This window comes from Poecile atricapillus, chromosome Z (assembly GCF_030490865.1).
Source record: "Poecile atricapillus isolate bPoeAtr1 chromosome Z, bPoeAtr1.hap1, whole genome shotgun sequence".
Taxonomy (NCBI): Eukaryota; Metazoa; Chordata; class Aves; order Passeriformes; family Paridae; genus Poecile; species Poecile atricapillus.
In genome coordinates this window covers 38,920,999-38,947,878 of record NC_081289.1, presented here as the reverse complement: position 1 = coordinate 38,947,878, position 26,880 = coordinate 38,920,999, and the positions used below count along the sequence as shown (strand labels likewise).

At 39.9% G+C, this 26,880-nt stretch overlaps 2 protein-coding genes across 12 annotated transcripts in view; both read right to left on the bottom strand.

Moving 5' to 3' along the window:
- Positions 1–320: 320 nt before the first annotated feature.
- On the bottom strand, positions 321–2,398 carry LOC131592974 (Bardet-Biedl syndrome 10 protein homolog). The gene is made up of 2 exons (XM_058865014.1): positions 2,171–2,398; positions 321–2,101 (listed from the first exon to the last, which is right to left on the bottom strand). Exons 1-2 carry the CDS (start codon positions 2,365–2,367, stop codon positions 349–351), a joined length of 1,950 nt encoding a protein of 649 aa, XP_058720997.1. The 5' UTR covers positions 2,368–2,398; the 3' UTR covers positions 321–348.
- Positions 2,399–2,523: 125 nt separating this feature from the next.
- LOC131592973 (oxysterol-binding protein-related protein 8-like) overlaps positions 2,524–26,880 on the bottom strand; it is an 83,691-nt gene continuing 59,334 nt past the window's right edge. For all 11 annotated transcript variants that reach the window (XM_058865012.1, XM_058865008.1, XM_058865011.1 and 8 more), the window contains 18 exons: positions 26,761–26,862; positions 25,884–26,087; positions 22,049–22,133; positions 20,752–20,923; positions 17,388–17,622; positions 15,827–16,011; positions 15,053–15,134; positions 14,267–14,365; positions 13,725–13,821; positions 13,250–13,348; positions 12,389–12,486; positions 11,630–11,719; positions 10,927–11,063; positions 10,367–10,552; positions 7,994–8,081; positions 7,486–7,588; positions 6,828–6,933; positions 2,524–6,607 (listed from right to left, as the gene is read on the bottom strand). In XM_058865012.1, the coding sequence (XP_058720995.1) occupies positions 6,472–6,607; positions 6,828–6,933; positions 7,486–7,588; positions 7,994–8,081; positions 10,367–10,552; positions 10,927–11,063; positions 11,630–11,719; positions 12,389–12,486; positions 13,250–13,348; positions 13,725–13,821; positions 14,267–14,365; positions 15,053–15,134; positions 15,827–16,011; positions 17,388–17,622; positions 20,752–20,923; positions 22,049–22,133; positions 25,884–26,087; positions 26,761–26,862 (2,304 nt within the window). In that variant the 3' untranslated portion in view covers positions 2,524–6,471. The remainder of the gene's footprint in view (positions 6,608–6,827; positions 6,934–7,485; positions 7,589–7,993; positions 8,082–10,366; positions 10,553–10,926; positions 11,064–11,629; positions 11,720–12,388; positions 12,487–13,249; positions 13,349–13,724; positions 13,822–14,266; positions 14,366–15,052; positions 15,135–15,826; positions 16,012–17,387; positions 17,623–20,751; positions 20,924–22,048; positions 22,134–25,883; positions 26,088–26,760; positions 26,863–26,880) is intronic.

Genomic DNA, 26,880 nt, shown 5'->3' with positions numbered 1-26,880 from the left:
GTTCAGTGGCTCATGTCATACTGGCAACTTTTAACATGCCAAGAAAACAAATCACATCTAGCTTGTGAAAACACTCAATCCACTAAAAGAGGCAAAAGTGACCCTTGGCTTGAATGTACATCCTCAGCATGTGGATGGAGGCTGCACTGCACATCTTCTGCAGTGGAAATCAGCTACGCTCCTTCACGCTCAAAATATCAAACCCAGTTCTCCACAGTCTCAGCTGGTTAGCCTTTTTCTTCTATGAGAAGAAGCATCTTTTAGTCTCTAGCACCAACTTTTGAGGGTGTCCATTTGACAAGACACAAGGAAACAACAAATCATCAAAATCATTCTTTATTAACAATTTCAGGAGTCATCTTCTGAGTCACGATCCTCATTTTTTTGGAGCGGCCGCCTAATACCAATTACTAAGTCTATGGAGAGAAGCTCTGTAACACAATGAAGAACTGAAATGACTAACTGGTATTTGCAATACACTGACTCTAAGCCTTCATCGTTTACAGGCAGTGGCTGATTTTTTCGGAGCAAATTAATGGCTTCAAGATAGAATTTGGTAAAGCCATCTCGTTCTGCAGTCTGGTACAAGGCCTGGGGAATACTTAGCAAAGCATCAGCAACCGTGTTAGATACAATGATTACCTCTGCCTGCTGACACTGTTTTGCATAGTCCTGAATATAATAATGTAACAAGATTTCAAAGTAACCTCCTACTGGCAAAACTGATCCTGCTTCTATGAGGCAACTGGAGTAATCCTGTGCAATACCTGCACAACTCTCTTCCTGTTTAAATGGAACTGCATGGCAACACGTCTTCTCTAGACCTTTGCTAACATCCAGGCCCTCACACACAGTGACTGTATCAGTGTTATGTGCCACTGACACAAGAGTGCTGTGGTTCTTTTGATTGTGGACCAGCAGATCACTTTCTAAGATTTTTCTCTCTGTTTCATCACTAAGTGCTTTCAGCTGACATTCAGAGACCTGGTTACTATTACAAGTATTTTCTATCACCAGTTGTTTCTGAGTAGCTGAAGAATGCCAAGTGCAAACATCCAAGGTTTCGCTCTGGCTTTCACCTTCTGCTTTCCATTCCCCCCTCTGATCAACTGTTTTAAACAGCTGCTGCAGCATCGTGAACGCCTCCTGCAAAGCAGCAGCATGTTGCTCATTAACGCCATCGACCGGCCCACAGAGGATCAGGCAATGGGGCTGGAAGGCACACACACTGGTGAAGCCAATGTGGACGCATCTCTTGGAGGCGAGCAGCAAGGGCTGGCAAAACGTCACTACGGCAGTTTCGGCTATTTCTCTGTCCATGTTATCACTAAAAGGTGCATAAGGGGACACACCGGTGATTTCACTGATAAGGGCCATTTCTTCCAACGATAAGCACTCTACCACAGACACACCATATAATTTGGCAGAGTAGATAACTACTTCTTCTTGCTTCACACTCGACAGTAACAGCTTAACGTTGTTACTCTGTAAGCGTTTCATTACGGCTTCTGTCCTGTTAGCGATCCAGCGCAGGGAAGCCTGATACTGACCTTCGGTGTCTACAACAAACTCGACACCGGGGGCCGTCAGGGCGGGCCGCAGGGGCTCGGTGACGAGCAGGGCCCGCAGCTCCCCGTCCGTCGGGCAGTAGGCAGCGAAGTCCCTGCGGAGGACGACGCCGGGCAGGATCCTGGAGCTGGCCAGGGGCAGGCCGGGCACGGCGGCGTGCAGCTCCGCGAACCGCCGGCCGAGGAGCCGCAGCACCTGCGGGCGGGCGGCGGCGGCCGGGCCGCAGCGGCGGCACATCTCGGCGCAGAGCCGAGCCAGGAGCCGCCGCTCGCCGGGGCCCAGCCGGCCTGCCAGGTACGGCTCCAGCAGCGGCTCCAGCAACCCGGGCGGCGCCGGCCGCAGGTGCCGCCGCAGCCCCCGCGCCGCCGCCCGCTCCAGCACGTGCGCCTCGAAGTCCCGCAGCGCCCGCCGCAGCCCGGCGCCGCCGCCCGCCGCCCGCAGCCCGCCCAGCACGGCCGCCAGCAGCACCACGAAGCTCTTGGCGCCGTCCCCCGTCGCGGCGCGGTGGCTGCAGGCGCGGGCCGCCATCACCCTGCGGGGACACGGGCAGCGTTAGGGAGCCGCCCCCGCCGGCCCCGCCCGGCCCCCCCCGCCGCGGTACCTGGCCGCGGGCGGCTCCACGCTCAGCGCCTCCAGCAGCCGCCGCCCGTCCCGCGTGGGCAGCGCCTCGCCCGTGGGCCGCAGCAGCAGCGCCCGCCCGCCCCGCGGCCCCAGAGCGCCGCGCACCGCGCCCGCCAGCGCCGCCGCCTCCTGCCACAAGCGCGGCCGCTCCGGGCCGGCCGCCGCCATGGCCGCCATGGGCGGGCCGCCCCTTCCGCCCGCCGCGCGTCACGGCCGCGCCCCGGCAGCGGCTGAGGGGCGGGACAGGGGCCCCGCGCTGAGGGGACTGAGGGACGGGACAGGAGCGGCGCACAGAGCCCAGAGACGCGGAGGTGCGACACATCTTTATTGGAGGCGGCCCGTAACAGTTTAGAGCCCTCAGACAAAGCGGTGATCCCGGGTGCCGGACAGGGCGGGACACGCGGGACGGGGAAGCGGGCGCTGTGTCCTGAGGGCTGATTTTCCCGCTTGGCAGAGCCAAAGGTCAGGGTAGGACAGAAAGGAGAAAAAGCCTAAATGATCTCGCCTTGAAGTTACAGCGTTCGAGCTCTTTCTGTCTTACCACAAAGTAGTGCAGCTTCACTATACACATCCCAGATCTTCCACTCTCCGCTTACCAGCCAGAAAGAAGGAATAGTGTAATGTTTCAAGAGCTGATTTTTTTTGCTCCCCCCCGAGTCTGACTAAGCAGGAACATCAGTTCTCAAACACAACAGCCCTCACAAAAGGTTTGATATTATATATGGCACAAATCTGGCAAATCTTTACATGTCTCCAAACAGCATAGAAACCCATCAAGAAGGCACTGTTTACAATACTTGAATATCTGCTAAATTTTCTGTGATTTGCGGGTACTCTTGAAATAAAAATAATTAAAACTTAGAGATGTACAGAAATTTGTTACACATTATTTACACAAAAAATAGTAATAGCTAAAAATAACAGCCTTCAAGAAACACTGAGTTACAATCTGTTTCATAAACACGAGTCTAGGAAGAAAGAAAATTGCCAAAGGCACAGAAGGGCGGCAAACAACAAACAAAAAAAAAGAAACTGTAACCATTACATTTTACAGGAAAACCTTGCCAATAAATTTGTGAGATTTCACAAGTGGGAGGAAGGACATGAAAACTGGGCTATACACCCTCATCAATTAATACCATCTATTTAAAAGGAATCAACACATGAAATTCAAGAAACATCATCTACTGAGAATGATACTTGTTGCATTTCACATGGCATATTTACTTTTTCTTAGCTTAGGTTATCTGTACCCAATTAGGCAACCGGTACCTAAATGGCAAATTAAAGGCATAGAGTGCATTTGAAAACAAACAAACCAACCCAACAAAACCATATGGCAGTAAATTCTGCAGATATTTCCTGTACAAGGAAAGAAACCCAAACAAAACAGGATTTGGAAATCAAATGTGAAACAAGTGCTGTTATAAACTTTAAAAACTAGAAGGCCACAGCCCTCAAACATCTGCAAACTGTACAATCAATTTTTATACATGTGCACAGCTCAGTCTTAAACAGGTAGTAGTCAAAGTCTGCTGTACATCATAGCTAAAGAGACAATGGTGACACACTAAAGAAAAAGATCCATACCTGTCTGTGACCAACTGTACAGTAAAAATTAGGGAACAAGTTTCTTTGTTCTATTCAGATGAGAGAACATACAAAACCCAGCAAAATAAGAATTACCAGGTATTCACTGTACTTTTCAGAATTTATCCAATCATAAAGTCTCGCAGAAGTCTGCAATTTTACTTTTCAAGAAGTTTCATCACATATTCTTTACCTTTCCAGATCATCATTAAAACCACTTTTTCAATGGAATTCAACTCTAAAAAATAAGTTGAAAAGGAAAATAAGCATCAGGATTTTGTTTTGCTCTGTTCTGTTGAGTTGAGCATGAACTTCAGCTATGGAGTATCTTTTTAGTCTGTCATTGTCCAACACCAAGCTGCCAGCCAGCCAGCTGGCTGGGTCAAATCCACTCACTACCATGTGGTCCATGTAAAAATGCATGCAGACTGTGTTACTCACTGCTCTTGAATAGAAGTGATTGAAAAAATCAGCATGAAAAGGCAGAAGGATACTATTTACAAGGGAGATAAAAGCTTGTAACTATCAGTCAAGAGTTTAAGCACCACATATTTAGCAGAGTACTATTTTAGGGGATTGAAGTTATTGCCCAAATCTCACTCATTGGATTATTCTCACGTTCAGAGTATGTTTAAAGGCTTGCAATGGATCTCAAGACAGGTGAAGCTTTGAACTCTGAGTGCAATAATGAACAGCCAAATTCTAGGCTAAGAATGTTCAAGTGAATGCTGAAATACTCTGCTTTCCTAATTCCATTTCATACATGCATAACAACTTCAGTTGCCATTTAGAGACTGAAGCATTCGTAATTACTTTGTTTGTTTATGAAGGGACTTTCTGTGTTCACAAATTTTGCCCCATCAGCTGTAGATTTATTAGAAGTCCAACCAGGTTTGGTCTTGCCCATGGCTACAAGATCTGGTTAACGTAACACGTTCCAGAGAAATTATTCAAGACCAAACCATGCTGATGTGAATCTGTACGAAATATGCTGAAGTTCACTGCTTACACAATAAACTTTTATACAGCTGAGGCCCAAGGAAGAGGAAAGGTAAAAGAGAAGGGGAGGTGCGTGAAAGTGTCAGCCACAGAAATATATAAGCTGGATAGACAAACGAGTAAACAGTATTTTCACTAAATACTAGTGAGACTGATGCAGAACAGAAAGGCAGATCACCTTGAGAGTCAGGTAGGCTGCCCAAGGCAGAGGCATAACCTGGCCATGGCAAAAATCCAAACATGACTTTCAAACTGTTCCACTGCCCAGGATGGATTTGATTTCTGAGAGGATCCTCTGAAATTGAACTTGGCTGTCCATTGTGCCATTCATCCTCCTGTTGTCCCACCTGGGATACTGAAAATACCTTTTCATTTCTACAGCCCCTTTTTGCCTTGGTATGCTTGACTGGCACAGGGAACTCGCCAGATAAACACCAGCACTACTTTTTTTGCTGGAATTTTACAAATTCTATACATGCATATATTTCTTCAAATAAAAAATATTACAAAACCTGGTTTTGAATTTAAGCTTTGCATGAATTTGTATGGCTACAGCATACTAAGAAGGTGCATCCATGTATTCTGGTAGGTAGTATATACTTGCAGTAAAGAGGGATTTCACAAACACTTGGATTTTCTTCTTATTTGAGATATGTGGTATTAGCCATCACACAATTTCTGACCTTTTCCTGTGTAAACACACACATTTTCATTTGCAAGTCTACTCACGACAGTAGCTGAATCCTATTCTACATTGCCTTTTGGAGATTGAGCTCAAGCTACACACTAAGCATACCTCTTCACATTTTGTTCCAAAAATAACCATGAGTTGTGGCATCAGCAGTCTGTCTGCTTACCGTGACATGGCCACACACAAATGTAAATCCAAAGCTGTAGATTTTTCAAGACTTACAAACATACCAGAAATCCTTGACATTTGCAATTCATGAGAGAGAGTAGACCAAAACAGTACCTCCCTGGCTGTTTTACTGTTAAAAATGTGCTCTGTACAGTAGATGTGGGAATGTTTTTGTGATCAATCAGAAGTTTTAAAACTATAAAACAGCTGGCTTACAAGCTTATAGTAATTCAGGATAAAAACCTTATACTTCCAAAACCAGTCAAGGACATTATGTTGCAGATTTCCCAAAGACTTTAGCTTTTTACTTGCCATTTCCTAACACTCATAATTTTTCATATAATAATGTTTTTGTTTGACCTTTAACAAAAGTTTACTTCCAAACACCCAAAGCCATATACAAAAGCTGTTGGCTACTCCAAAAGTTTCTTTGTTACAAAAATGATAAGTTTATATGTAATGAAGAATGCCTGTCTACCATTCTACCATAACAGGAATCACATCCTACCTATGGGGTCTGACCTCAGTGTTTAACTTGATCTATTCTGTGGTGCAGATTCATCGGTATGACGCAATATAAACACAAGGCTGATGTCGTATGACTGCGAGACAGAGGCACACACCAGGAGCAAGAGTGTACTGGCACTTACACAATTCTTACTGCAACTGGGTAGACACAAGTATGATTCTGAACCATGAATGCTGAGGCAAAGTTCTGTAAGTTGTTGCTACATGGTTCTTTTACATAATATTGCATCATTTAAAGTCCAGCTTAAAATGTGGTCCCCAGTAACAGTTTGATCATTCCAGTTCAAGAAGGCCCTTGTTCACACTTATTTGAACAAGAAATTAATGATAAGCTGCAGCAGAACCATGAGTACAATGAAGACATAGTGCTTAAACTGCAAGGAATGGTAGTCCCAGGGTGATGAATGAGAAGTGACTCTATTTCGTAGTGCCATGATCTCCCTGTAAGACACAAAACAATATCCTGTAAATTACTGACAATTTGATATTTTTTACTATGTTAGGGCTCCCTACAGAAGGCAGCTTTAGGGGAAAACTAAGAAACATCAATGAGCAATGAATATTTGAGAAGAGTAAAGACACATACCAGCCTCTATGGGAAAAAAAAAATCATGAGATTACTATTCTGTAAACCATTTTAAAGCATTTTAATTAGTACTACCTCTTAATGTCTTCCTGTGTGTCCTTTATAGACTCAATGGCACCCTGCAGTTCACCAAGATCTGTCCCTTTTTTTCTTATTCTTGTATTATGCTTCAAAAGTTGTGCTAGAAGGATACAAAAGCCAGATGTAATTGACTGAAGTAACTGCTGTCATAAAAGGACAAATGACAATCTAAAGCTGAAGTAAAAATGAGGAGAAAATTTTCTAACTAGCTTCTATTGAAAACTTTATTTCAGAGTCACCTACACCACGGGACAGCAACTTAAGTGCTTGAAATATCTTTTGAACACTCATCATATTGTTTAGCTTCTGCAAACATTATCAACAACAAAAATCTACCCTCTAGCCACATACTAATCTACAAATTAAAACAATTAACCTTTTAAGAAAGAAAACAGTTTATAAACACCATTCTTTTTCCCTAGATATCAAGTATGTGCAGCACTTAAGTCTACCTACACTGCATTTAAAAAGACAGGAAAATCTGCAATTAAAAACATGAGCCATTCTGCTCCTTTTGTTTTCCAGAACATGCTTCACACATTGCATGGAACTAAAGCATAATAAAAACATTGAGATAAGAGGAGTATGTGTGACACTGAACTCTTCAGCTGTCAAATTTATTATTTCTGTATGTAAATGTATCTTTTCGTACCTTCACTCCCAGAGGAATCCTGGTTATCAGGCTCTGGGGATGAGAAACCACACTCTCCTTTCTTCTGACTGGCTGGCTTTCGTTTGATTTTTGGAACAGTCACCTAAAATTGATGAATTTATGGGTTATTTCCAGAAAACCAGAACTGTAGCAAACCAGCACATTCAAACAATCACAGTTAAGAGCACAATATCTAATAGGAGTACAAGTAAAAAATTTTGATGTATTAGCAGTCTGAATTTTGTGCATCTTCCCATCTAAGGGAAAAAGTACACATTAAACTGCTGAGCTCAAGTTTGCGTATTTTATATTTCTATCCAATCAAGTAATTTCTACTGCTTAGGATGCAACACAGAAGTGAAAGACGTTTTATGGACTGTGTGAACAACATTTTTGTAGGATACTAGCATTTCCCATCAACCTCATTGCTCTGATGATCTATATACACATAATGAGTAATATATACAAGCTCCTGGATTTTGCATGTGCTGTCAGAACTGGAACATACCATTGGTGTCCGATGTCGAACTTTTGTCTGGATTGTGCCATCTTTTTCAAACTGGATCATATCATTCAAAGGGTCCCATGGTCTGGTACTAGACAAAGTGAATAATATTAACATTACAGCAATTTAAATAAGAAATATTTCCTTGCTCAGAAACTACTCAGTATGAAGAGGCTAAAACTCACCCTGCATAGAAATCAGATATGCATCATGATCTTATCTTCTACCTATAGTCCAGTCTTAACCCGAAGGGCCAATAGAGCTAAAAAATGAACCTCATCTCCAGATGAAACCCCCAGCCAGCTGATAGGGGTACAAACTATTAGATTAAACAACAATATTATGAATTCTTTTTGCCAATCATATGTATTTGCAAACATGGAAAGATTTCCTGCTTCAGATACAGTTATTATTTTACAACTACAGGGAAATTAGGGGAATTTAAAAATCTTTAGACAGCTTTTTGTTTTCTTTTTGTCCTTTTAAAAGATGCCTATGAAGCAGAGTTTAAGAATCAATTACCTGAAACCTGCTTTCACCCGAAAGTGGCTTATGGTAATCAAGATTGGTTTCATGAGACACTATGCACAGTTTTCTTGTACTGATTTTTTAAGAGTGTTTTACCAATTACAGTCTGCTAGAGAATTTAAAAAATAACACAACAGCATAGCTCACTGGAGAACAAGCAGCCAAAGGAAAATACCAACGTCACGACTGATGACAGACTTTTCAGGACAGAAACTGCAAGTGAGCTGCAGGAAGGATATTCTGACGCACAGCTTTAGTGAGAGTAGATTAAACACGGATTTCCTTTCATGTCCTCCTGTATGCCTTTTAAAGAGCTGTAGCTGTTTCAGATGTTGTGAACACAGACCTGCACTTACATCTTAGCTTAACCTGACTTGAATTAAATGTCATCTGAGGTAATTGGGTTAAGAACTAGGCATTGCTCTCTTCTCTATTTGTAATCCAGATGCTAAATCCATAATCCAGATACCTTAACAAATGCTCCAGCTCACTGAACATCCTTCACAGTAAGTGTAGAAGACTGCTCTCTACATGGACCAGGTGGTGAGCCAGCATTATATGCTTGAAAAGAAAGGCCTCTTCCAGGGAATGCTGTCAGTGCAGACTGCTCTCTGGCACACAGCAAAATTTCTGTGGCACATCCTTGAACCACAAGGCCTCAAGGACATCAGAAATAATGCAGATTAACATGATAGATCTTAAAGCTGCAGGGTTGAGTCTAAGAGATTTCAGGTATGGTTCTCTTCCTAATGGTTCTGCAAAGGGTTAAAGAGTATGGGCCGTCAATTCAGATAGACTGTTCACAACTCTTCCAACAGGAAGAGCCATCAACAGCACTAGAGAATTCAAACCAAGAGCGAGTGCTTCACTGAGCATTTAGTCTAGTTGGGGAATTTCCCTGCTACATGATGTTTTCAGTGATGAAAGTCTGCACAAATTTAATAAGAAACCAATGAAAATCATGGAAAATAAATATATTGAGAGTTGTTATACACACAGATTCCTTGTTTAGTTCCAGAAAACCTCCAAGTTGCAAATTTGCTGGAGACATGTAGAATGCTCAGGATTTTTGTACTCTTCCCTGTACGTACACTTAGGCCATTACCTCAGTATCTCCATTCTTGAACAGAAAGGTAAAGGCCTCCCAGGTTTAGCCATGGAAACATGCTTCCAGCATCCATGGGTTCAAAGTTACTTAACTTTGTGTGTATCATCTTTGGCTATTTTACTTTACAAACCCTACAATACAGAAGCAAGCTGGGTACTGAAAAAAAAACCTCAGCAGAGCATGGGTGCTCTGTGAAAACCATCACTAGTGAAGGGCTCAGCTTCAAGTTGACTTTTGAAACATTGGTGAGGACACAGAATGCATCCTTCCAGGAGTCAGGGACACAGCTACATCTTCAGCTTCTGACCCACAGCATTACACGAAGACATTCACAGACACTCTTGTCCAGGGCATATTTGACAGGCAGAGCTACCTGATCCCAGCGTTAATTATTGCTGTCAACCTGCTATTCTAAGAATTATTCTAATATATCGCAAATTAAATGGCTCAATCCAGCTAAGCACAGGCTTCTCTGATTTTCAGACACTAGATTTTCTGATTTCCAGCTGGTATGCCTATATGTATCACATTTTCCAGTTTGGGAAAATCTATGTAGATGTTCTGGTCAGTCTAGGGGGAAAGAAGGGAGGACAATGCACCCCAAATTCCCATGCCCCCAAAAAATCTATAACATAGCAAGGCTACATGGCTACATGTAAATAAGCTATATGAATTAGTTCTTTTGTTGCAGAAACCACAGAAAGAGGCTCAGCAACATTACCAAGCACTCCAGGACTCACTCAGCATATTTGTAGTGCCACTCTCCTGTGACTGAATCCTGATCGAACAGCTTGCATGTCCACTCTTCACCCTTAAGTTTCCTCTCTTTGGCACTCTTTCTCTGAGCTTCTTCCAGAATATACTTCTCCTGAGTAGCTTCTGTTTGGTCTTTATTATTTATTGCTTTTGTCACTTGTTGCCAAAGCCTGACAAATGAACAAAATACAGAGTCACCAGAGTCACAATTTGGCTCACAGAAAGAATTGCAAACAATTTCCTCAATTATAGGCTAAGTAAATGGACCACCTTCCAAATTACCCATATTACCCTTTTAATAGATGTTTTATATACATTTATATCAAGATTTCCTGATTATAAGGTATTATAATAATAATAAATATATACAAATATATAAATAATAATAATAATAAATAATGATCTTATATTTAACAATGTTACTTTTATCATCAAAAGCTAGTATCATCAAACATGGGAAAGTAATTATTATTTGCTTCTAATTTGGAGAAGATTATGAGTTTTATTTTGGTAAAATAAATAGATGGTTCTAAAGTGAACTTACTTCTCTGACTCAAAGTCATCTTGCTCCTCAAACTTCACAGTGTATCTATGTAATCTACGCTGTTTCATATCAGATGTTGGGTTCCAGAATGTCTCTGAAACACCTGTCTTCTTGTCACTAATAATAACTTCACTGTCCTGTAACAGATATGATTGGTATCTTCATTGTAATTATCTCCAAAAGTGCCAAAACAACAAAAAAGCAAGGAAGAAGCCTTTTTTTTTGGTAATAAGAACTTATTTTCTTTAGAATGCATGCAGTTAAGAATAATCAGATATGCCAACTTTAAAATTATATTTCTGCCCTCTTTGCTAGGTTCTAGCTTGGAACAGAGATGCAATGGAATCATTACTACATCCAAAAATGAGTGATGCCATGCCACTGCACCAGAACTGAAACAACCTTAAAAATTTCATTCTGGTGCCATAAAAATTCTTAATAGTACTCATGCATATACCAAAATATTTCACAAGCTTAATTGTGAAGCAACACTTCATTTTCTTCACAAACTACTTAAATGTGCACTTTTCCACCTTTTAAGAGCTGCAAATAGAACAATGTTGATTCTATACTTGCTTGAATACTTTCTGCAAAAGCAGTACTGAACTTTTTTTAAATGTGAGTCTTTTTTGTATTTAAGAACTGGTTTCACCTGTCTCAACCATCAGCCAGAATTTATAAAAGAACATCACTCACTACTTACCCAGTGACCCTCTAATAAGGCCAGAACTTCTTTGCCAAGCTTAATTCTCCCTGATATTTGGTTAACACTGTCATTGTTACCCAAAAAAGGCTGCAAAACAAAAGGAAATGGTTTCATGTTTATTTTAATAACATTTTATTTTTGCTTATATTTTGTTTAAGGAAAAATGTGAATTTGTGAAATGTGCTGTAAACAGCCCTGATATCTTTAATATTTTATCTTCTACCTATTAAAGGAGTGTAAAACCAGAGTAAGTAGTTTCTTATTTCCTCCTTCTGAAAAGATTTTCTGAGTAAAAGTATTGTGTAACATATGTGGAAAGAAAACAGAAAATAATGCAGAAAACAGTGACAATATCCCGAATGACACAGTCATTTGCTACACTAATTTCACAGCTTTGCCAAGGACCATTTGTTACTAAAGATTTTATTTTGTAGAAACAACAACAATTGCCAGGGATTTTCTTTGGCCTTTTGACAGGCTGCCCACGTATCCTGTGGACTGACAAGGCAAATTGTCAGTTAACACAGCCTCCCAACTTTAATGTTTGCCCTATAATTCCAACTGAATACAGTTTCCTTCTCCATGTGCAGACTTCTTGAAAACTGTTTTTTCAGCTTTAAATCAGTTTCCACCTCAAGGATAGCAAATGCATTTTTCAGAAGCCATCTAGAATTAGTTGACAAACCTTTGTTTAGCTCATGTGAGTGGACATTATGTTCATTCTCCTTCTTGCGCCCACTCACAGCATTCACTAACCTTGAGTTTGAATTCAATTGTTGCACTGTAGCCAGTCTTCTCACAGGTGATGTTAACTATTCCTCCAAGCTCCAAAGTCATTGTTCCATAAAGAATTCCTGCAAGAGAAAAAAAAGCAACAAAAAAAAAATCAAAAACCTCCAGCTAAAACAAATGTTTTTAACTGAACAAAACAAAACCCCTAAGTTGATTGGGTACAATTGCTAGGGTAAACATGCTTGTGCCAGAGGAAAAATTGTATTTTCAGATGACCTTTCCTGTGTGATTCTGTGTATTCTAAAAGGGAATTCTGGAGTATATGGGTAGAAAATACTAAGTTACAGCTTAAAAGTGAGCAATTCTGCAACCTATTATGTGCTATTACCTTCCAGAAAACTTACAAAGCACTGACCTGTTTCCCATAGTGAAACAAAGGGCAAATGTTCATGATTTATAATCATGTGACTTCTAATCAAATCACACTGTGGTGTAGATACTACGTTGCCTTTCATGTTTACTAGAGGAAAACAGTGGAAAAGCTCAAAGCTGCTCTAAAAAAAGGCAACTCAAACAGTAAATTAATGTCATGTAGTGACAGATAATCATGTATGTACATATGCTCTTACTATTTCTTACTAGTTAGGAAAAAAAAATCTTTTCCAGTGTCAAAAATTAAATCATGGCTTAAACAACAGGTGTATTTTTCTCCTGATAAAATATGTGGAAACCTAGAGCCTCCAATGTTGCCAATGTTCAGAACACTCTCCTCCAGAGGACAGGCTTGAATTCAACACAGCATATTATTTAGAAAAATGAACTATTTAGAATAACAAACTTCTTTTCTCATAACTTTGCCAGCTAGAGAATGAAAAAGAACACTACCTTTACAATGGGCATATGGCATTGTCATTACATAATCTTCTCCCCTATTTAGAAACGTTAGCCGTCCTTCTCCATCTAGTATGGCAGATAATGAATTCCCTGAAATTCAAAGACAAACTGTCATATTTCTCACCCTGCAAGACATCAGTAATAATTTCCTAATAATAACTAAGCAATACAATTAAAAAAATCAGTATATTTAACACTGCAACCTACCCTGTCTAGTGAAGCCACTTTAATACATAGCATTCTCCAATTAAAAACTAAAACATAAAAATAATATTCAAACATAGAAAACATTCAAAAATAGAAATTAAAATTCTGAAAACCAGTAGCAAGAACTTTGTAAGGAAAGGACAATACAACAAGCAAAACACTGACCCTTCTAAAAGCCTTTCATCCACAAAACATAGCTCACGTGCACCAATTTTGCATGCCTCAATACACATACAAGCAAAAAAAAAACATTATTTACCATAGAATTTTGATTTGGCCAGAATGCTACCACTAAGGCAAAAACCATCTTTACGGTTGCTAACATAGAAGGCAGATACTGGAGGATGATGTGACACCTGTTGGAAAAACAACACACATATTTGAGAAAAACAAAAACAAGCAATGTAGTAAATATAATATAAATGTTGAGCTAATAATGACAATGCAAAATTCAGGCTGCACATATTAGAGTGAAGTTAATACATGAACAGTTTGACTAAAACCTTTAGAGATAAAAATCAAGCAATCACCTACTGAATTTCAAGAATTAAGAAAATCAGCCAATAACTTGTTCCAGGGGAAGAGGAACAGAAGTACTGGAAACACTTTCTTCCCTCTCTCTCTTTAGGAAGACACACTTAAAAGAGACATCTGTAAGAAAACTATGCTCACTGGGAGAGGTTTTAGGATGCTATTTGAAGACTTCAATATATTTTCTGAAACTACCATAGCATTTAACTAGCAAAAATATACACTGCATTTATTTTTCTTTAAAATATTTTTTCCAGTTAGTGCATCTACCTGTTCTGCAATATAAAAAGTCTTGCTGTTTGTCCTTGGATGAATCCACATGCAGCGGAAAAACTCCCCAAGTATCGGATTGTACGGCTTTTTTAGTCCCTAAACAGAAATTGAATAGAGAGTAACCATACTGTGCACTTACACAAGTCACAAAACACTTTATCAGTCTATCATTGAAGATAAGACACACAGGAAAAAAAATTATTATCATATATATGCTAAAGTACATGGTACTTGATTTCATCATTTGAATATTATGCTCAATTAGTCTGCTCTTCATTCTAAGGAAATCATCATACATTCAGTATAGCAAATAAACTATTCTACATGTAAGGACACACAGAATGTAAGGGGTTTTTTTGTTTTTGTAGAATTATTACAGAGCTTTTATCCTAAGTTAGGTAGTAAGTACTTTCTGTCAGCACTATTTCCCAACAACATGACTATGAAGAATATTTAGTGCAAAGCTAAATGATGTGGTGGAAACATTAGTCCTCCAATTTCAGACTTATATCACTGAAGAATGATAAATATAGAGCTGGCTCAACTTCATAAAAAAACATTTAGTTCAACTTCTACTCCAAGGGACAAATGCAATTGAATATAGCTTGAATTGAATGGCTAGGGACCAAAAATTTCCATTATGTGTTTCTGTAAGCAATGCAAACTTAACTTTGATTTTTTAAAAAGTGCATTAAATTTAAAAAGAAAAACTTACTCCAGTATATCCCTGAGTCCTCAAACTAGACGCAATGACTAAAGACAAAATAATATGTGAAAGTATACCTTTGGCTTTTTGTAGAATCCTGATAAATACCATTTCACTACTTTTTTCATGCGGTTGTAAGCATTCTCTTCAAGAGCAGCTCTGTGAAACACAACACACAGATCAAGTATCAGTATTGCATCACTTATAACATGCTATCAATTGTTGTGACATATCTTCAATGTATGAGCTGACTAAAAGAAGGTCTGTGATTTGTACTACTGCAAAACTTTCAGTCCAATCTCACCAAATTTAAAGTTTTCAAATAATTGTCTGAAAATTGAAGTCAAACAAAAATACCAGAAATGGTATTTCCATATTTGAGTCTGTTCTTTGCAATGTTAAATTCTGCCCCACCTCCACTCAAGTTCTTCCATTTAGTTTACTACTTTGGTATCTTTTTACTACCAGCCTGCTTACATGCAGAGCTCTGAGCTGAATAATATTTCAATTTACAGTCTTTAATTTATTAGCTACATTTGAGCAGGCAACTATAAATATGGACAGAAAATAACACTGAATTAAAAAAAAATAACTAGTATTGGTTTCTCATTTAAAATATGCTTCTTGAAGAAAAAAAATTGAACTAATTTTCTGAAGTCTTTCAACCAGTCTTCAGAAGCTAAACCAGAAACACCTGCAACATGACTACTATTAAATTGTAAGAAGGGCCAGACTTCAAGATGTATTATATGACCTCTCATGGCAGTTAGCTTTCAGAAAATGACAGTATCTGACACTGTTTTAATTTTAAAAAATGGTAAGGATGAAAACCAGAGACTGGATTGACTTACTCAGACAGAAAGTCTGCATGGTAGTAGTAATCAGACAGCTTGTCCAGGAAAGAGCGAGGTTCCAAAATAAATGTAGGCAGTACAACCTTGGACAAGTCCATTCCTGGCCTGACTTGCTTCAACAGTGTCCAAATCAAACTTTTGTTTTCTTCTGACACTTCTTCTGTCTGAGCAGCCTCACCTGCCTAGGATGAACCAAAAAACTGCTTACAGAAAGGACAAAGCAAACAATCCTCCAAAAGACAGGTCAACACATTCTAAGGTTGCAGTGAGAATGGGAAATGGATACTTAAAATAAACCACTCTGAGATGCTGAAGCAACTATGGAAGTTAGATCAAGTTTCTATAAATGCACTTATGATACATCTTTAATGAAGTATGACAGATCTACTATTCAGCATTAAAAACTGCATTTGGTTTACATTATCTCTAGCCTGGAAAAATTTGAGATAGAATGTGGTTCAGAAATCCTTCCTTAGTCCTTCCCTAGGCATCACCTGCATTACTCTCTTCTCAAATGCAGGACTTAGACACCAAAGGGCTGGTCATTCTTCCAGCTCTTCCTAACCATAAAAGATGGCATGTCTACACTTTTCACTGTCTGGGATCAGTCAGCACCATCAGTGGTTTTCCTTAAAAAAAAAAAATACACAACTTAGGGGTAACTGAGCAAAACCAGCAGCCACACTCCATGCTCCTTTCTGTCCAAGAGGGGAGATATTATCCCATATAGTTGCTGAAATCAAGAGCAATGGTTGTAGGGAAAGCAAGGAAAGGCATCCTTTTTTCCAGAACAGTTCTAAAACACATACTCAAAACTCTGTCACTTAAAACTCCTCAGCTTTTTCTCAAATATTGCTGTCTAGACATGGTACTAGAAAGCACTAAAGTGTAAGATATTCAAGTTCCATGAGTAGAAAAAAAAAATATCTCACAGTCATTTCTCTTAAGAAAAAAGAGGAGATTTGTGAAAAGACTAATTTTGATTTCTGTTACCACGATTTTTGGTTTACAAATCCCTGTCATATTTCCGTGTATAGGCAAATACATAAAACAACCTGCAGAAGTGGAATAGCAGCTCTGGGGAATCATTAGAATGCAAGGTGACATCAGAAGCACAGCAAGCCTTCCACTAAATTCTGCAGACTACAACTGCTTAACTTCTCTCTTACAGGAGGAAAAAAAGAAGTGTCAGGTTGCATTCAAACCTTCATTTCAAAGATTTTTACTTAAAGAAAAGAACAGGTCTAAGTTAATAAAAGCCAAACAGAAGTTTAACAACAAAAGAACAAGTAGTCATGATGAACTTCTGCTGCAGGTCACCCTTTCTGTACCTTCTGTCTGAGCAATACACTAGGTAATTTCCTTATTGCTGTTAAAATCTCAGCACAAGAGTGGCAAAGCAGAGCAGAATATGGGTGAACAGAACCTTTCCTATATTTTATTGCTGAAAATATGAAAGCCAATCCTGCAAGTCAGCTTTCAAGTGGAGCCTGACCCTTAAAACATCAGCTTGCTATTTGGAGAAACTGCTTACTCAGTACATCAACAGCACTTTTACCTCCCCAAGTTCTTCATGATTCTGTTCTAAGTAAATGGTTTCCTTGATATCAATTGGTTCTGGATCGACATAAGAATCATCCTGTCGCTCTGATGTGTCACTATCGCTTTCTTCACTTTTCCCCAAACCATCATTGTCAGATTCCTCGTGGTCGTGGTCATTTTCCTTATCAGACTTGTCAGAGTAGGTATCTTGATCTTTGAAGTGATGCCTTTCCATTTCACTGTCATTTAACCTATTAAAAAACAAAGGCTAAATGAATCTTTAACTTTACAAAATCATTTAATTGTTTCCAAACCAGGATCTTAATAGAATACACACCAAAATTACCAGCATCAAGACTGAGGTGGCAGCAGTCTCAAACTAGTCTTGCTGGAAACATACTGGATGTATACTCTTCTCACTGAACTGTCAAATGACACTGATGAGCCTGGGAGATCAAGCACCTCTCTAGGAAGCCTGTTCAAGTGTCTGACCATATGCTTGGTAAAACACCGCTCCCTAATGTCCAGTCTAAACCTATTCTGATTATCCTTTAAACCATTCCGATGCTTCCAAACCAGAGAGAAGAGTTCAGCACCTCTCCTTCCAGTTCCCCTCCTCTAAAAGCTGTAAGAGAGCTCAGTTTGCATCTCAGCCTCCTTTTCTCAGAAGGAGACAAAGTTCTCAGTCCCTCCTCACAGATCATGCCTTCCAGCTCTTTAACAAGATTTGTTGGTCCTCATCAGAACATAGTCAAAAACCTTCATAACCTTTCTAAATTTTGAGGCCCAGAACAGCACACATCCCTCAAGGTGAGGCCACACAAATGTTGAATATAGCGGCATAATCAACTCTCTTGACAAGCTGGGTAATGTTTGTTTGTTTGATGCACCCAAGGATGGGGGTTTGCCCTCTTTGCTGCCTGGGCTCACTGCTGATCCATGTTGATCCCACTTGTCAGACAGACCCCCTGGCCCCTTCCCACTGCCCCTCATCTGGCCCTGCACTGCCTCACAGCCTTGGGCCACCGTGAGGGCAGGGCTGCTCCCCAGCCACGCCTCTGCCAGTCTATTCTTGTGCCTGGCATTACCCTGCCCTAGGTGCAGAATCAGGCACTGGGACTTCTTTAATTCCATGCCACTGATGATTGCCCAGCTCTCCAATCCAGGCAGAACCCTCTGCGAGGCCTCTCATCCTTTGAGAGAGTCAGCAGCACCTCCCAGCTTGGTACTGTCAGCAAAATTCCTAAGAGTGTATTCAACTCCTACATCCAGATCACTGATAAAAACACTGAACAGAACAGGCCCATGACTGAGCCCTGAGGGACACAGCTGGTGTCACCAGCCAGATGTAGCTGCATTCACTACACCCCTTTGAGTCCTGCCATTCACCCAGTTCTCCAACCAGGAAGAACTGACCCTGCTCAACCAGGACACATATGAACAGCTCATCCTTAATACCCCATAAGCTGGCATGGGGAATTAACTCAGCTATGGGGAAGCTGTGAAAATGGGAGGAACTTCACAATTGCAGACTTTCTGGGCAGCTGTTATTTGTGGAAATTAAAAAGTCACAAGAGAACTTTTGGAGACCTCCATGGCCTGGTGAGAGAAACTCCTCTCCCTACAAGAACTGATGAAAGACTATTGTAGAGGTGGTAGCTGATTGAAAATCCCAGGTTTTGTCTCTATGTCAGCTGGGGAAAAAAATAAGTCAGGCAGGGGGAGGAGAAGTGTTCTAAAAGTTTTATTCTGATCTTACTATTCTTTTAGTTCTATTAATAAAGTTTTCTTTATACCTTTTAAGTTCTGGGCCTGCTTTGGCCTCCTCCTAATTCATATCTCACAGCAGGAAAGGAGTAAATAATTCTAGTAGGTGCATTGACAATTTTAGTCAGTGCTAAACCCACTACATTATTTGGTGCATTGGCCAGGAAACTCAAATTGGCGAACTCCAACCACTACGGGTTGCAGGGGGCAAGCATTTGCCTTTTTTGTGCTTTTCTCAGACTATGTATTACACAAAAAAGAATTGCATTTCTCCCAGTCCTGGTCTCTCTCTGGCAGAGCATACTTGTACCAGCAGTACAAAATTTCTGCCCACCCAGAAAAGACAAATGGACAGTTAAATCTTCACAAAGTATGTTGAATTGGTGGAAAGTTACTGAGATGGATGCCTGAGAGGAGGCTGTGAACACGCGGGAGGCCTGTTCTGGAGCAGGCTCCTGGCAGGGACCTGCAGACCTGTTGGGAGAGGCCAGCGCTGGAGCAGTGTCCTGGTAGGACCTGTGACCCTGTGGGAGACCCACGCTGCAGCAGTCTGTGCCTGAAAATCTACCCCCTGTGGAAGAGGGACCCACATGGCAGCAGTCTGTGGAGAACTGCTGCCCATATGATGGACTCATGCTGGAGAAGTTCAGGGAATTATCATTATCCCTGTGAGAGGGACCCCGTGATGGACTCCTCTCCCTGAGCAGCAGCTGGAAAACCATTCCCTGCCTCTGTGCCTCTGGGGAAGGAGGAAGGGGTAGGAAGGAGGTTTTTTTTAAGGTCTTATTTTACTTCTCATTATTCAACTCTGATTTTGTTAGTAATAAATTCAGTTAATATCACTAACTTAAGCCTGTTTTGCCCATGATAGCATTTAGTGAGTGGCCTCTTCTGGTCCTTATCTCGATTCATGAATCCTTTGTTAAATATTCTCTCCCTATCCAGCTGCACAGGGTAATGAGGCTTTGGTGGGTGCCTGGCATCCAGCCACAGTCAACCCACTACAGCCATTTATTCACTACACTTAATTTATTTCCACAAAAGCTTATGCTCACAAAAATTGGGCTGAAAGTTTTTATTGAAATAACCAGGGAGTAACTCAAGGGCTCTCAGACATTAGATATCAGGTGATATAAGACAATTTTAACTTTTATTCATTTAACCATAAGGTGACTGAATTATTATTCATCCGTCTGATGATTCATGCTGAAACCGTTTAAATAAAGCATAATTTATTTCTTTAACTAAAAAAGCAGCAACTTAAATTCACATCTACCACCTTTTGTCACATGTACTAAGCTTCTGACATTCTGCTGAAGCTAACAAGAGACACCACCTTAAAATTTTAATTTTTCTATTTTGAACAGTTTAACTGAGTACTTAAACTTACTGATGAGATACTCCTAGTTCCTTGGATCAAACTTTCCCCTGGATCTGCTTTGCTGGAAAAAAGATTTTTTCATTTTATGTGCAGGGCATAAAACACACTGCAAATAAGGCATATAAAGAGAACTCAGGAGCAACACAAACTGCAGCCTTAGCCTCCCCGTGGTGAAATTATCGCTACAAGCTTCTGCCAGAATGCAATCAGGCTTAGTAATTAATTCACTTACGGTAAGTTTTCTCCACTGTGTAAGTTGTTAGCACGAATCAGACCATAGAAAGAGACATGAGTACTGTCGGCTGAGGAGTTCAAGTCGTGTTCTTTACCTTCCCTAATCATTGTACGTTTAAGCAGACCTGAACACTTCAGTGCTAGCTCCAGAGCATCCATCCAACACCTGCCTGAAGACAAATTTAGTATTAGACTAAAAATTAAGGATTTAACAGAACTATACCACTTCTGTTTCCTACATGGGAAAGTTAGTCCTTTGGGCCTGCTTACATTGCCTTTGAAGACACACTTCAGAGTTGTTCCATGTTACATGCATTGGATTTTACAGTCTGGTGGGGACATAAAAATATCTCACAACTGCCCAGCTTTGGTACAAGGGATGCTTCAGGGCAGGAGAAGCAAGGTAAATCATGATTTTGTTAGAGCATATTCCAGCATTTCTTCCTTAATGAAAGCCTGGTTCCACCCAGGCCGTGACGGTGGAATGCCCCCAAAGTTGCCTGCAGCCCTGCTCTAGCTCTGAAGACTAAGTAACTGCATCATTTGGCAAAATTTACCCAAGTAATATAATAATAGCATGGAAAAAGAGCTATAATGATAGTGTATAAATAACATTTCAAAAGATAAAAAGCAGATATTCTAATTTTCTTTGGCAGAAAGTAACTGAACAAATTTGGGTATTCTTTCCCCTTCTTACTACTTATTTTCCATGTATCTAATCCATTTCTCAATACAGAAGAGAGAGTCTGGTTTTTAAAGTCTGCAGGAGTATGCTTAATTAACCAGTAGATGAAAGGCACATGCTAGAAAGAGCCACACAACAGTTTGGTATAACTTTACAAGGTGGTTGCACTGATCACCATCTTCCCAGTGAAGGGGTGTTTACAAAATGACATTTTGAAGGTATTTTTACTACTAGAACTCAGTGCAACTGCTGCACTTAACACATAAATGCTTTAATAAGAACACATCCATATTAGCACATTACATAGGCAGTTGATATTTAGACATACATTAATATAGCTAAATCACAGATAACCCTTTCCCCTTTCTCTACCCAGTCAACAAAAGGCAACTGCAAGGAGTTAAACAGCTTTTCCTTCAGGTCAATATTCTCCTTTAAAAACCATGAAAATGTACTAGTACCAAAACATTATTGAATACTCTAAATTAAAGGAGAGCCTTCACAACAAACTACAATCAAAGTGCTGTAGCAGACATGATAAGACAATTGAAACCATCTTTCTCATAACTGACTGTTGTCACTGCTGAAAATCAGTCAAGTATCTATTTACCATCTGATTCTGAAGCGGCTCGGACAATCAAGTAACTGGTGGGCAACGGCAGAGTTATAGCACCAACTGCTTCACCTTTAGGGCCCTTGAAATACACAAAACAAGAACGAGCATCAGATATTTTAATTCAGTTTTACAGTTTATCATTCAATGTAGTAAGAAGCTGACACACTGCAGGGCTATTTACTGTTACTCAGCAACATCTAATGAAGACATGAATGGAAAGATGGACAGCCCTCTTTCACTGGGTTTCTTCAAAGACTTCATTCTAAGTACAGGACCCAATTCAAGCCCACTTCTCAAAAGAATGGTGTTTGGGATTTAAAAAAAATAAAATAATTTGGTTGGGGTTTTTTGTTTTTTATTTGGGTGTGTGTTTTTTTGGGGGGGGTGGGGTGGGGTGGGGTTGTTTATTTGGTGAATAAATCAGACTTGGCCAAAGTTCTATTTTCAACTGTGAAGTTCTTCACACTTCACATTTTTTTAAAACAAACAAACAAACAAACAAAAAAACCCCCACAAATTCAAAAGACTTTCCATTTCTGTCAACCTTCATTTTGGAATAAAATGTTAAATAACCATTTTAAAGTCCCTTCCAAAAAAAAGTTTATCTACGGTAACTTTAAGACAATAGATAGGCAAAGAGGGCTGTATTAAACATACTTGAAGCTATTGCTGAAAGCTGGGTTAAGCCTGCCTAACTGATGAGTTAACAAACTTTGATCTTTACTGATTTGCCCCAGAGAAGCCTAATGGAAAGCCAATATAAGGCTTAGAAGAGGGAATTGGAAAGCCAGCAGAAGTTTTGAGCAAAAGCAGATAAAGGCAGGTAATTTTAGAAGCAAGCAAATGAAACAGCCAGAACATTTCTGAGGGCGAGAAGCAGGTAAAGGAGTAGTCTTGGTGGGACTTAAATACCAATACAGGCAAGCTAGTGCTGGTGTAAATGATGTTCAGAACTCCTGAGGAGTCAGTATAGAGTAACAGCAATTGGGTGCTAGAAACAAGATTCCAAACCTCAGTCTTCCTCTGAGAGAGTGGGAAGGTGTGCCTACAAAAAGTCTTTGGTGAAGCAGCAACACTGGGGTTAGGAGTTAGTGGGTACCAAGAACCAAGAGGGACAACCCCAATGCATGACCACTCCTCACCCCAAGGGTGGGAAGGCAGGGAAGAAGCCCAGTGTCACCTGAGGAGGGGAGAGCACCATGGCACCACACCAGGCAGGGATGGGAGACATGCTGGGGTGCTGCCAGCACTGTGCAAAGTCCTCAGCCACCAGAGGGCCTTGAAACTCTCTGGTCACAGAACACTGGGGCACACTTCTGCTCATGAGATCTGCCCTTTGGGTTTATACTGTGGCACTTTAGGGTAGGCTACTTACTCTGTACCAAACAACTACAGTTTATAGGTGAAGTGTGGTTTTGGTATCTGGTTTTGCTTTTTTTTAATTCAAGAAAGTTACAGTCCCTAAGTGTTCTAACAATATATTGATTAAAACCAAGTGAGTAATTTTTAGCAAAGATTTAAGTAAGGTGACTCATTTTATATAACTGTTCATGATCTTGATTTCCTCTAATTGGTTACTGTTCCAACAGCACCGGATACTCTTCTTTGGTATCACCCATTATGGTTTCAAAACCAATTTCCAGTAATTAGTGATCGGTACAAGAGGCACATTAATTTCTGTTTGCTGGGTGACTTTATTTGGATTGTCTCTGTTTCTGGTGGAATGCTGCTACTACTCCAAGCCAATGGTCAAGTTAAAAATTCTGTTATATTAAAAAATGTTGAAGTTTACTTCTTACAGAATATTCGTGTCAATAAAACTCAAATGCCATGAACATTGTTTCAAAGACAACAATGGAAACTGATATGCAGTCACCCTAAAATTTACTCAGAAAAGATTATTTGCATTAACTTGTCTAATTATTAATTTCAGAAATTGAAATGGCATCAGGACCAGGCACACAAGGAAGATGAACACAGTACAGTGCATCAGCTACCTCAGAGTGCAGGGGGAACATCAAAGACCACAGCAATAGGCTTAAGGGAGCATGTGAAGTGACTGACCACAAACTACTGCAGAAGAGAATTTGCAGTCTGCCAGAACTACACCATGGGTAATGTGTTCAAGTCAGAAAATCTCCTGCAGTACTTATACCTCTATACATGTTTTTTGCAATGCTATCTTTCTGCACTAACTGCAAACAAGGCTCAATTTGCCTTGGACTTGAGGCTCTTTCTGGTAAATCTACTCTAGATCAGTCAATTGCTAATACTCTCATGCAAGTTTGCCTTGTAATAATAAATCTGTAACTGGGACATTATGATTGACTAGGTAAATACGGCAGAAAAGGGTTTCAACTTAAAGGCCTTTTATCTAATGGAATCCAGTAATTCTCAACTGCAAATAGCCATACCAAAATGAACAGATGCCACTCCAGCTCTCAGCACATTTAGAATGGACAATATCAATTTGTTCAGGTTCAAAATTTGACCTACCTTAAAAAAGTAAAAATCTGGTAGGGCATGTCCTCTAAATTCTAAATATCTATTTAAAAAAACAAACAAATCCATTTCTCACTGCCAAGCAATTAAGAAATATAAGACTGATTTGTGATCCTCTGCAGACAGGCCACCACTTTGCAATGTATGTATACATATCATAATAAAACACATTAACACCAAATGCTATAGCTTTGGAAAAGGATATGGACTTTGTGTTCTGCAAATGTGAGATCACCACTAATTACTGAAAAGTTTGCCTAAGCAACAATAAAATAAAATTATTCAAAAGAAACTACAAGTGATTTGATCTAAGTTTGGAAAATCAGGTAACACTAATAAATGATCACAATCCAAAATGACCACACGCATCAGGAATTATACTGACTGACTTGCCTAAGAAAAGGATGGCAAATTTAACACAGCATATTCTACAGATGTGACAGTAGATCTGTATCAATTTAAGATTTAGAAGAGCTACTAATTGTGAGATTGTAAGATGTATATTTTAGAGAGTATAATTAATTATAACAAGGCTCCTAATATTGTACAGTAATTTCATCTAAAGCAAGGCGTTATTTCAGAAGGAAAATATGTTCACTTGTGCTGTGCTTCCACATCCCCTCTCCACATGTAAACAAAGAACAAGGACTACAATAGTTTATCAGATTATAAACAATGAGTAAGAGCAAGCATTAAAGATCTTTACAAGATATTGAAATAAACCTCAGCAGAACACTCCTGTGCTTTTCAACACACTAAGAACGGCTCACAGTATTATGCCGCGTATGACAAGGCAAACAGACATCAGAATTGAATGAAAACATGTATCTTCCTAACACTAGAAGAAAAAGGAACAGCCTTGGCTAACAAGTTTCGATATGAGCTATGATTGCACAAGCAAGAAATCTGCTTTCTGACTCTTACAAGCAAATTGAACTAAGGTGACATTTTATTACATGAATATAGAAGTTGGACACCAAAAAATGTTTATAACTCTTTTATTTTGGCAAATCTCACCTTAATTTCTCAAATTTGACTGGTGTAAAATACAACACTCATTCCTTTAATTCGTGTGATTGCCAGTGACTGCATTAACCTTTTTAATGGCAACCCTTTGCACACCACACTTCTGAAACTCTTTAAGCACAGACAGCAGCATAAATCAAATACTTTTTCTGAATGGGACTAGATGTGCAGGGCTTACATTTGTTATCAACACCACTGAAGTTGAAACAGAAAACACAGTTCAGCTTTTCTTTAAGGTTGTATTTACTCATAGCTGATTAATGCTAGTCATCCCTTAAGAAAGATACATGCTACCACTAACCTTTGTAGCCCATATGGTCTGCTCCAAAGGATGAAAAAGTTTGAAACAAAACCCATCTTTTTTAGAAGGCCTCTCAATGAGTTCACAAACGTTCAGCAGCACTGTTCCTACCCACTGGTCATTTTTGGGAGTTTTGTAAAGAAGCAACACTCCTGGTTTCAGTACACACCACAGTTTGGTCCAGCTTTTCAAGGTACCACGAATCTGTAAGATAAATAGTTACAGTTGTATCTCAGTGAAGTCAATACCGAAACCATCCCCCTTAACAAAATTAAAACTGATTAGCTTTTATTTCAGAGCAAAGTTTATCAGGTCTTTCAAGAGTTTACCCAAGTTTATTAAAGAATATGAAGGTATACTTGTTCCTCTGTTTTGATGAATACTCCTTTCTACAAATGGGTAGGCACGCATCCAGATATGGGAAGTATGACAATTCAACTGAACTACTGTTGATATTATAAACTGCTATTTTTAAGACAGCAGTAACATCTAGTTCTTAAGAGAGGAAAGGAAAACTATCAGAAATACACAAAGAAACCTGCATTCAAATATCTGACTGAATCATTTTTGCAATTGTTATGTATGTAACACACCCACTTCAAAGCGTAAGAGAAGGACAAAATGAGAACAGCACAGCCAACTCATCCCAAGTTGATGGCTATGCACACAAGAATAATGTGACTAGGGTGACTGCAGTAAGGGGGAGCTAAGTTCCTCTACTGGTCCCCTAGGATTTGAGCACAAGGACCTTGGGATGCCATTAGTGGCTGCTGTGCCTGTAGAAAAACATTAACAGCAAGTAAAAGATTGATCTTTTTCTATTCCGGCCAGAAAGCAGAAAGCAATGAAATGCTCCATCTTCAACTCAGATTCTGACCTTCAACCAGTCAGCCATAACAATAACTGAGGGGTCCGTGATTGTGCTAAGTAATTCTTTCGTGGCTCTCTTCTTTTCTTCTCTGTAGTTTTTCTTTTGAACCTGCAAATAATAATAAAA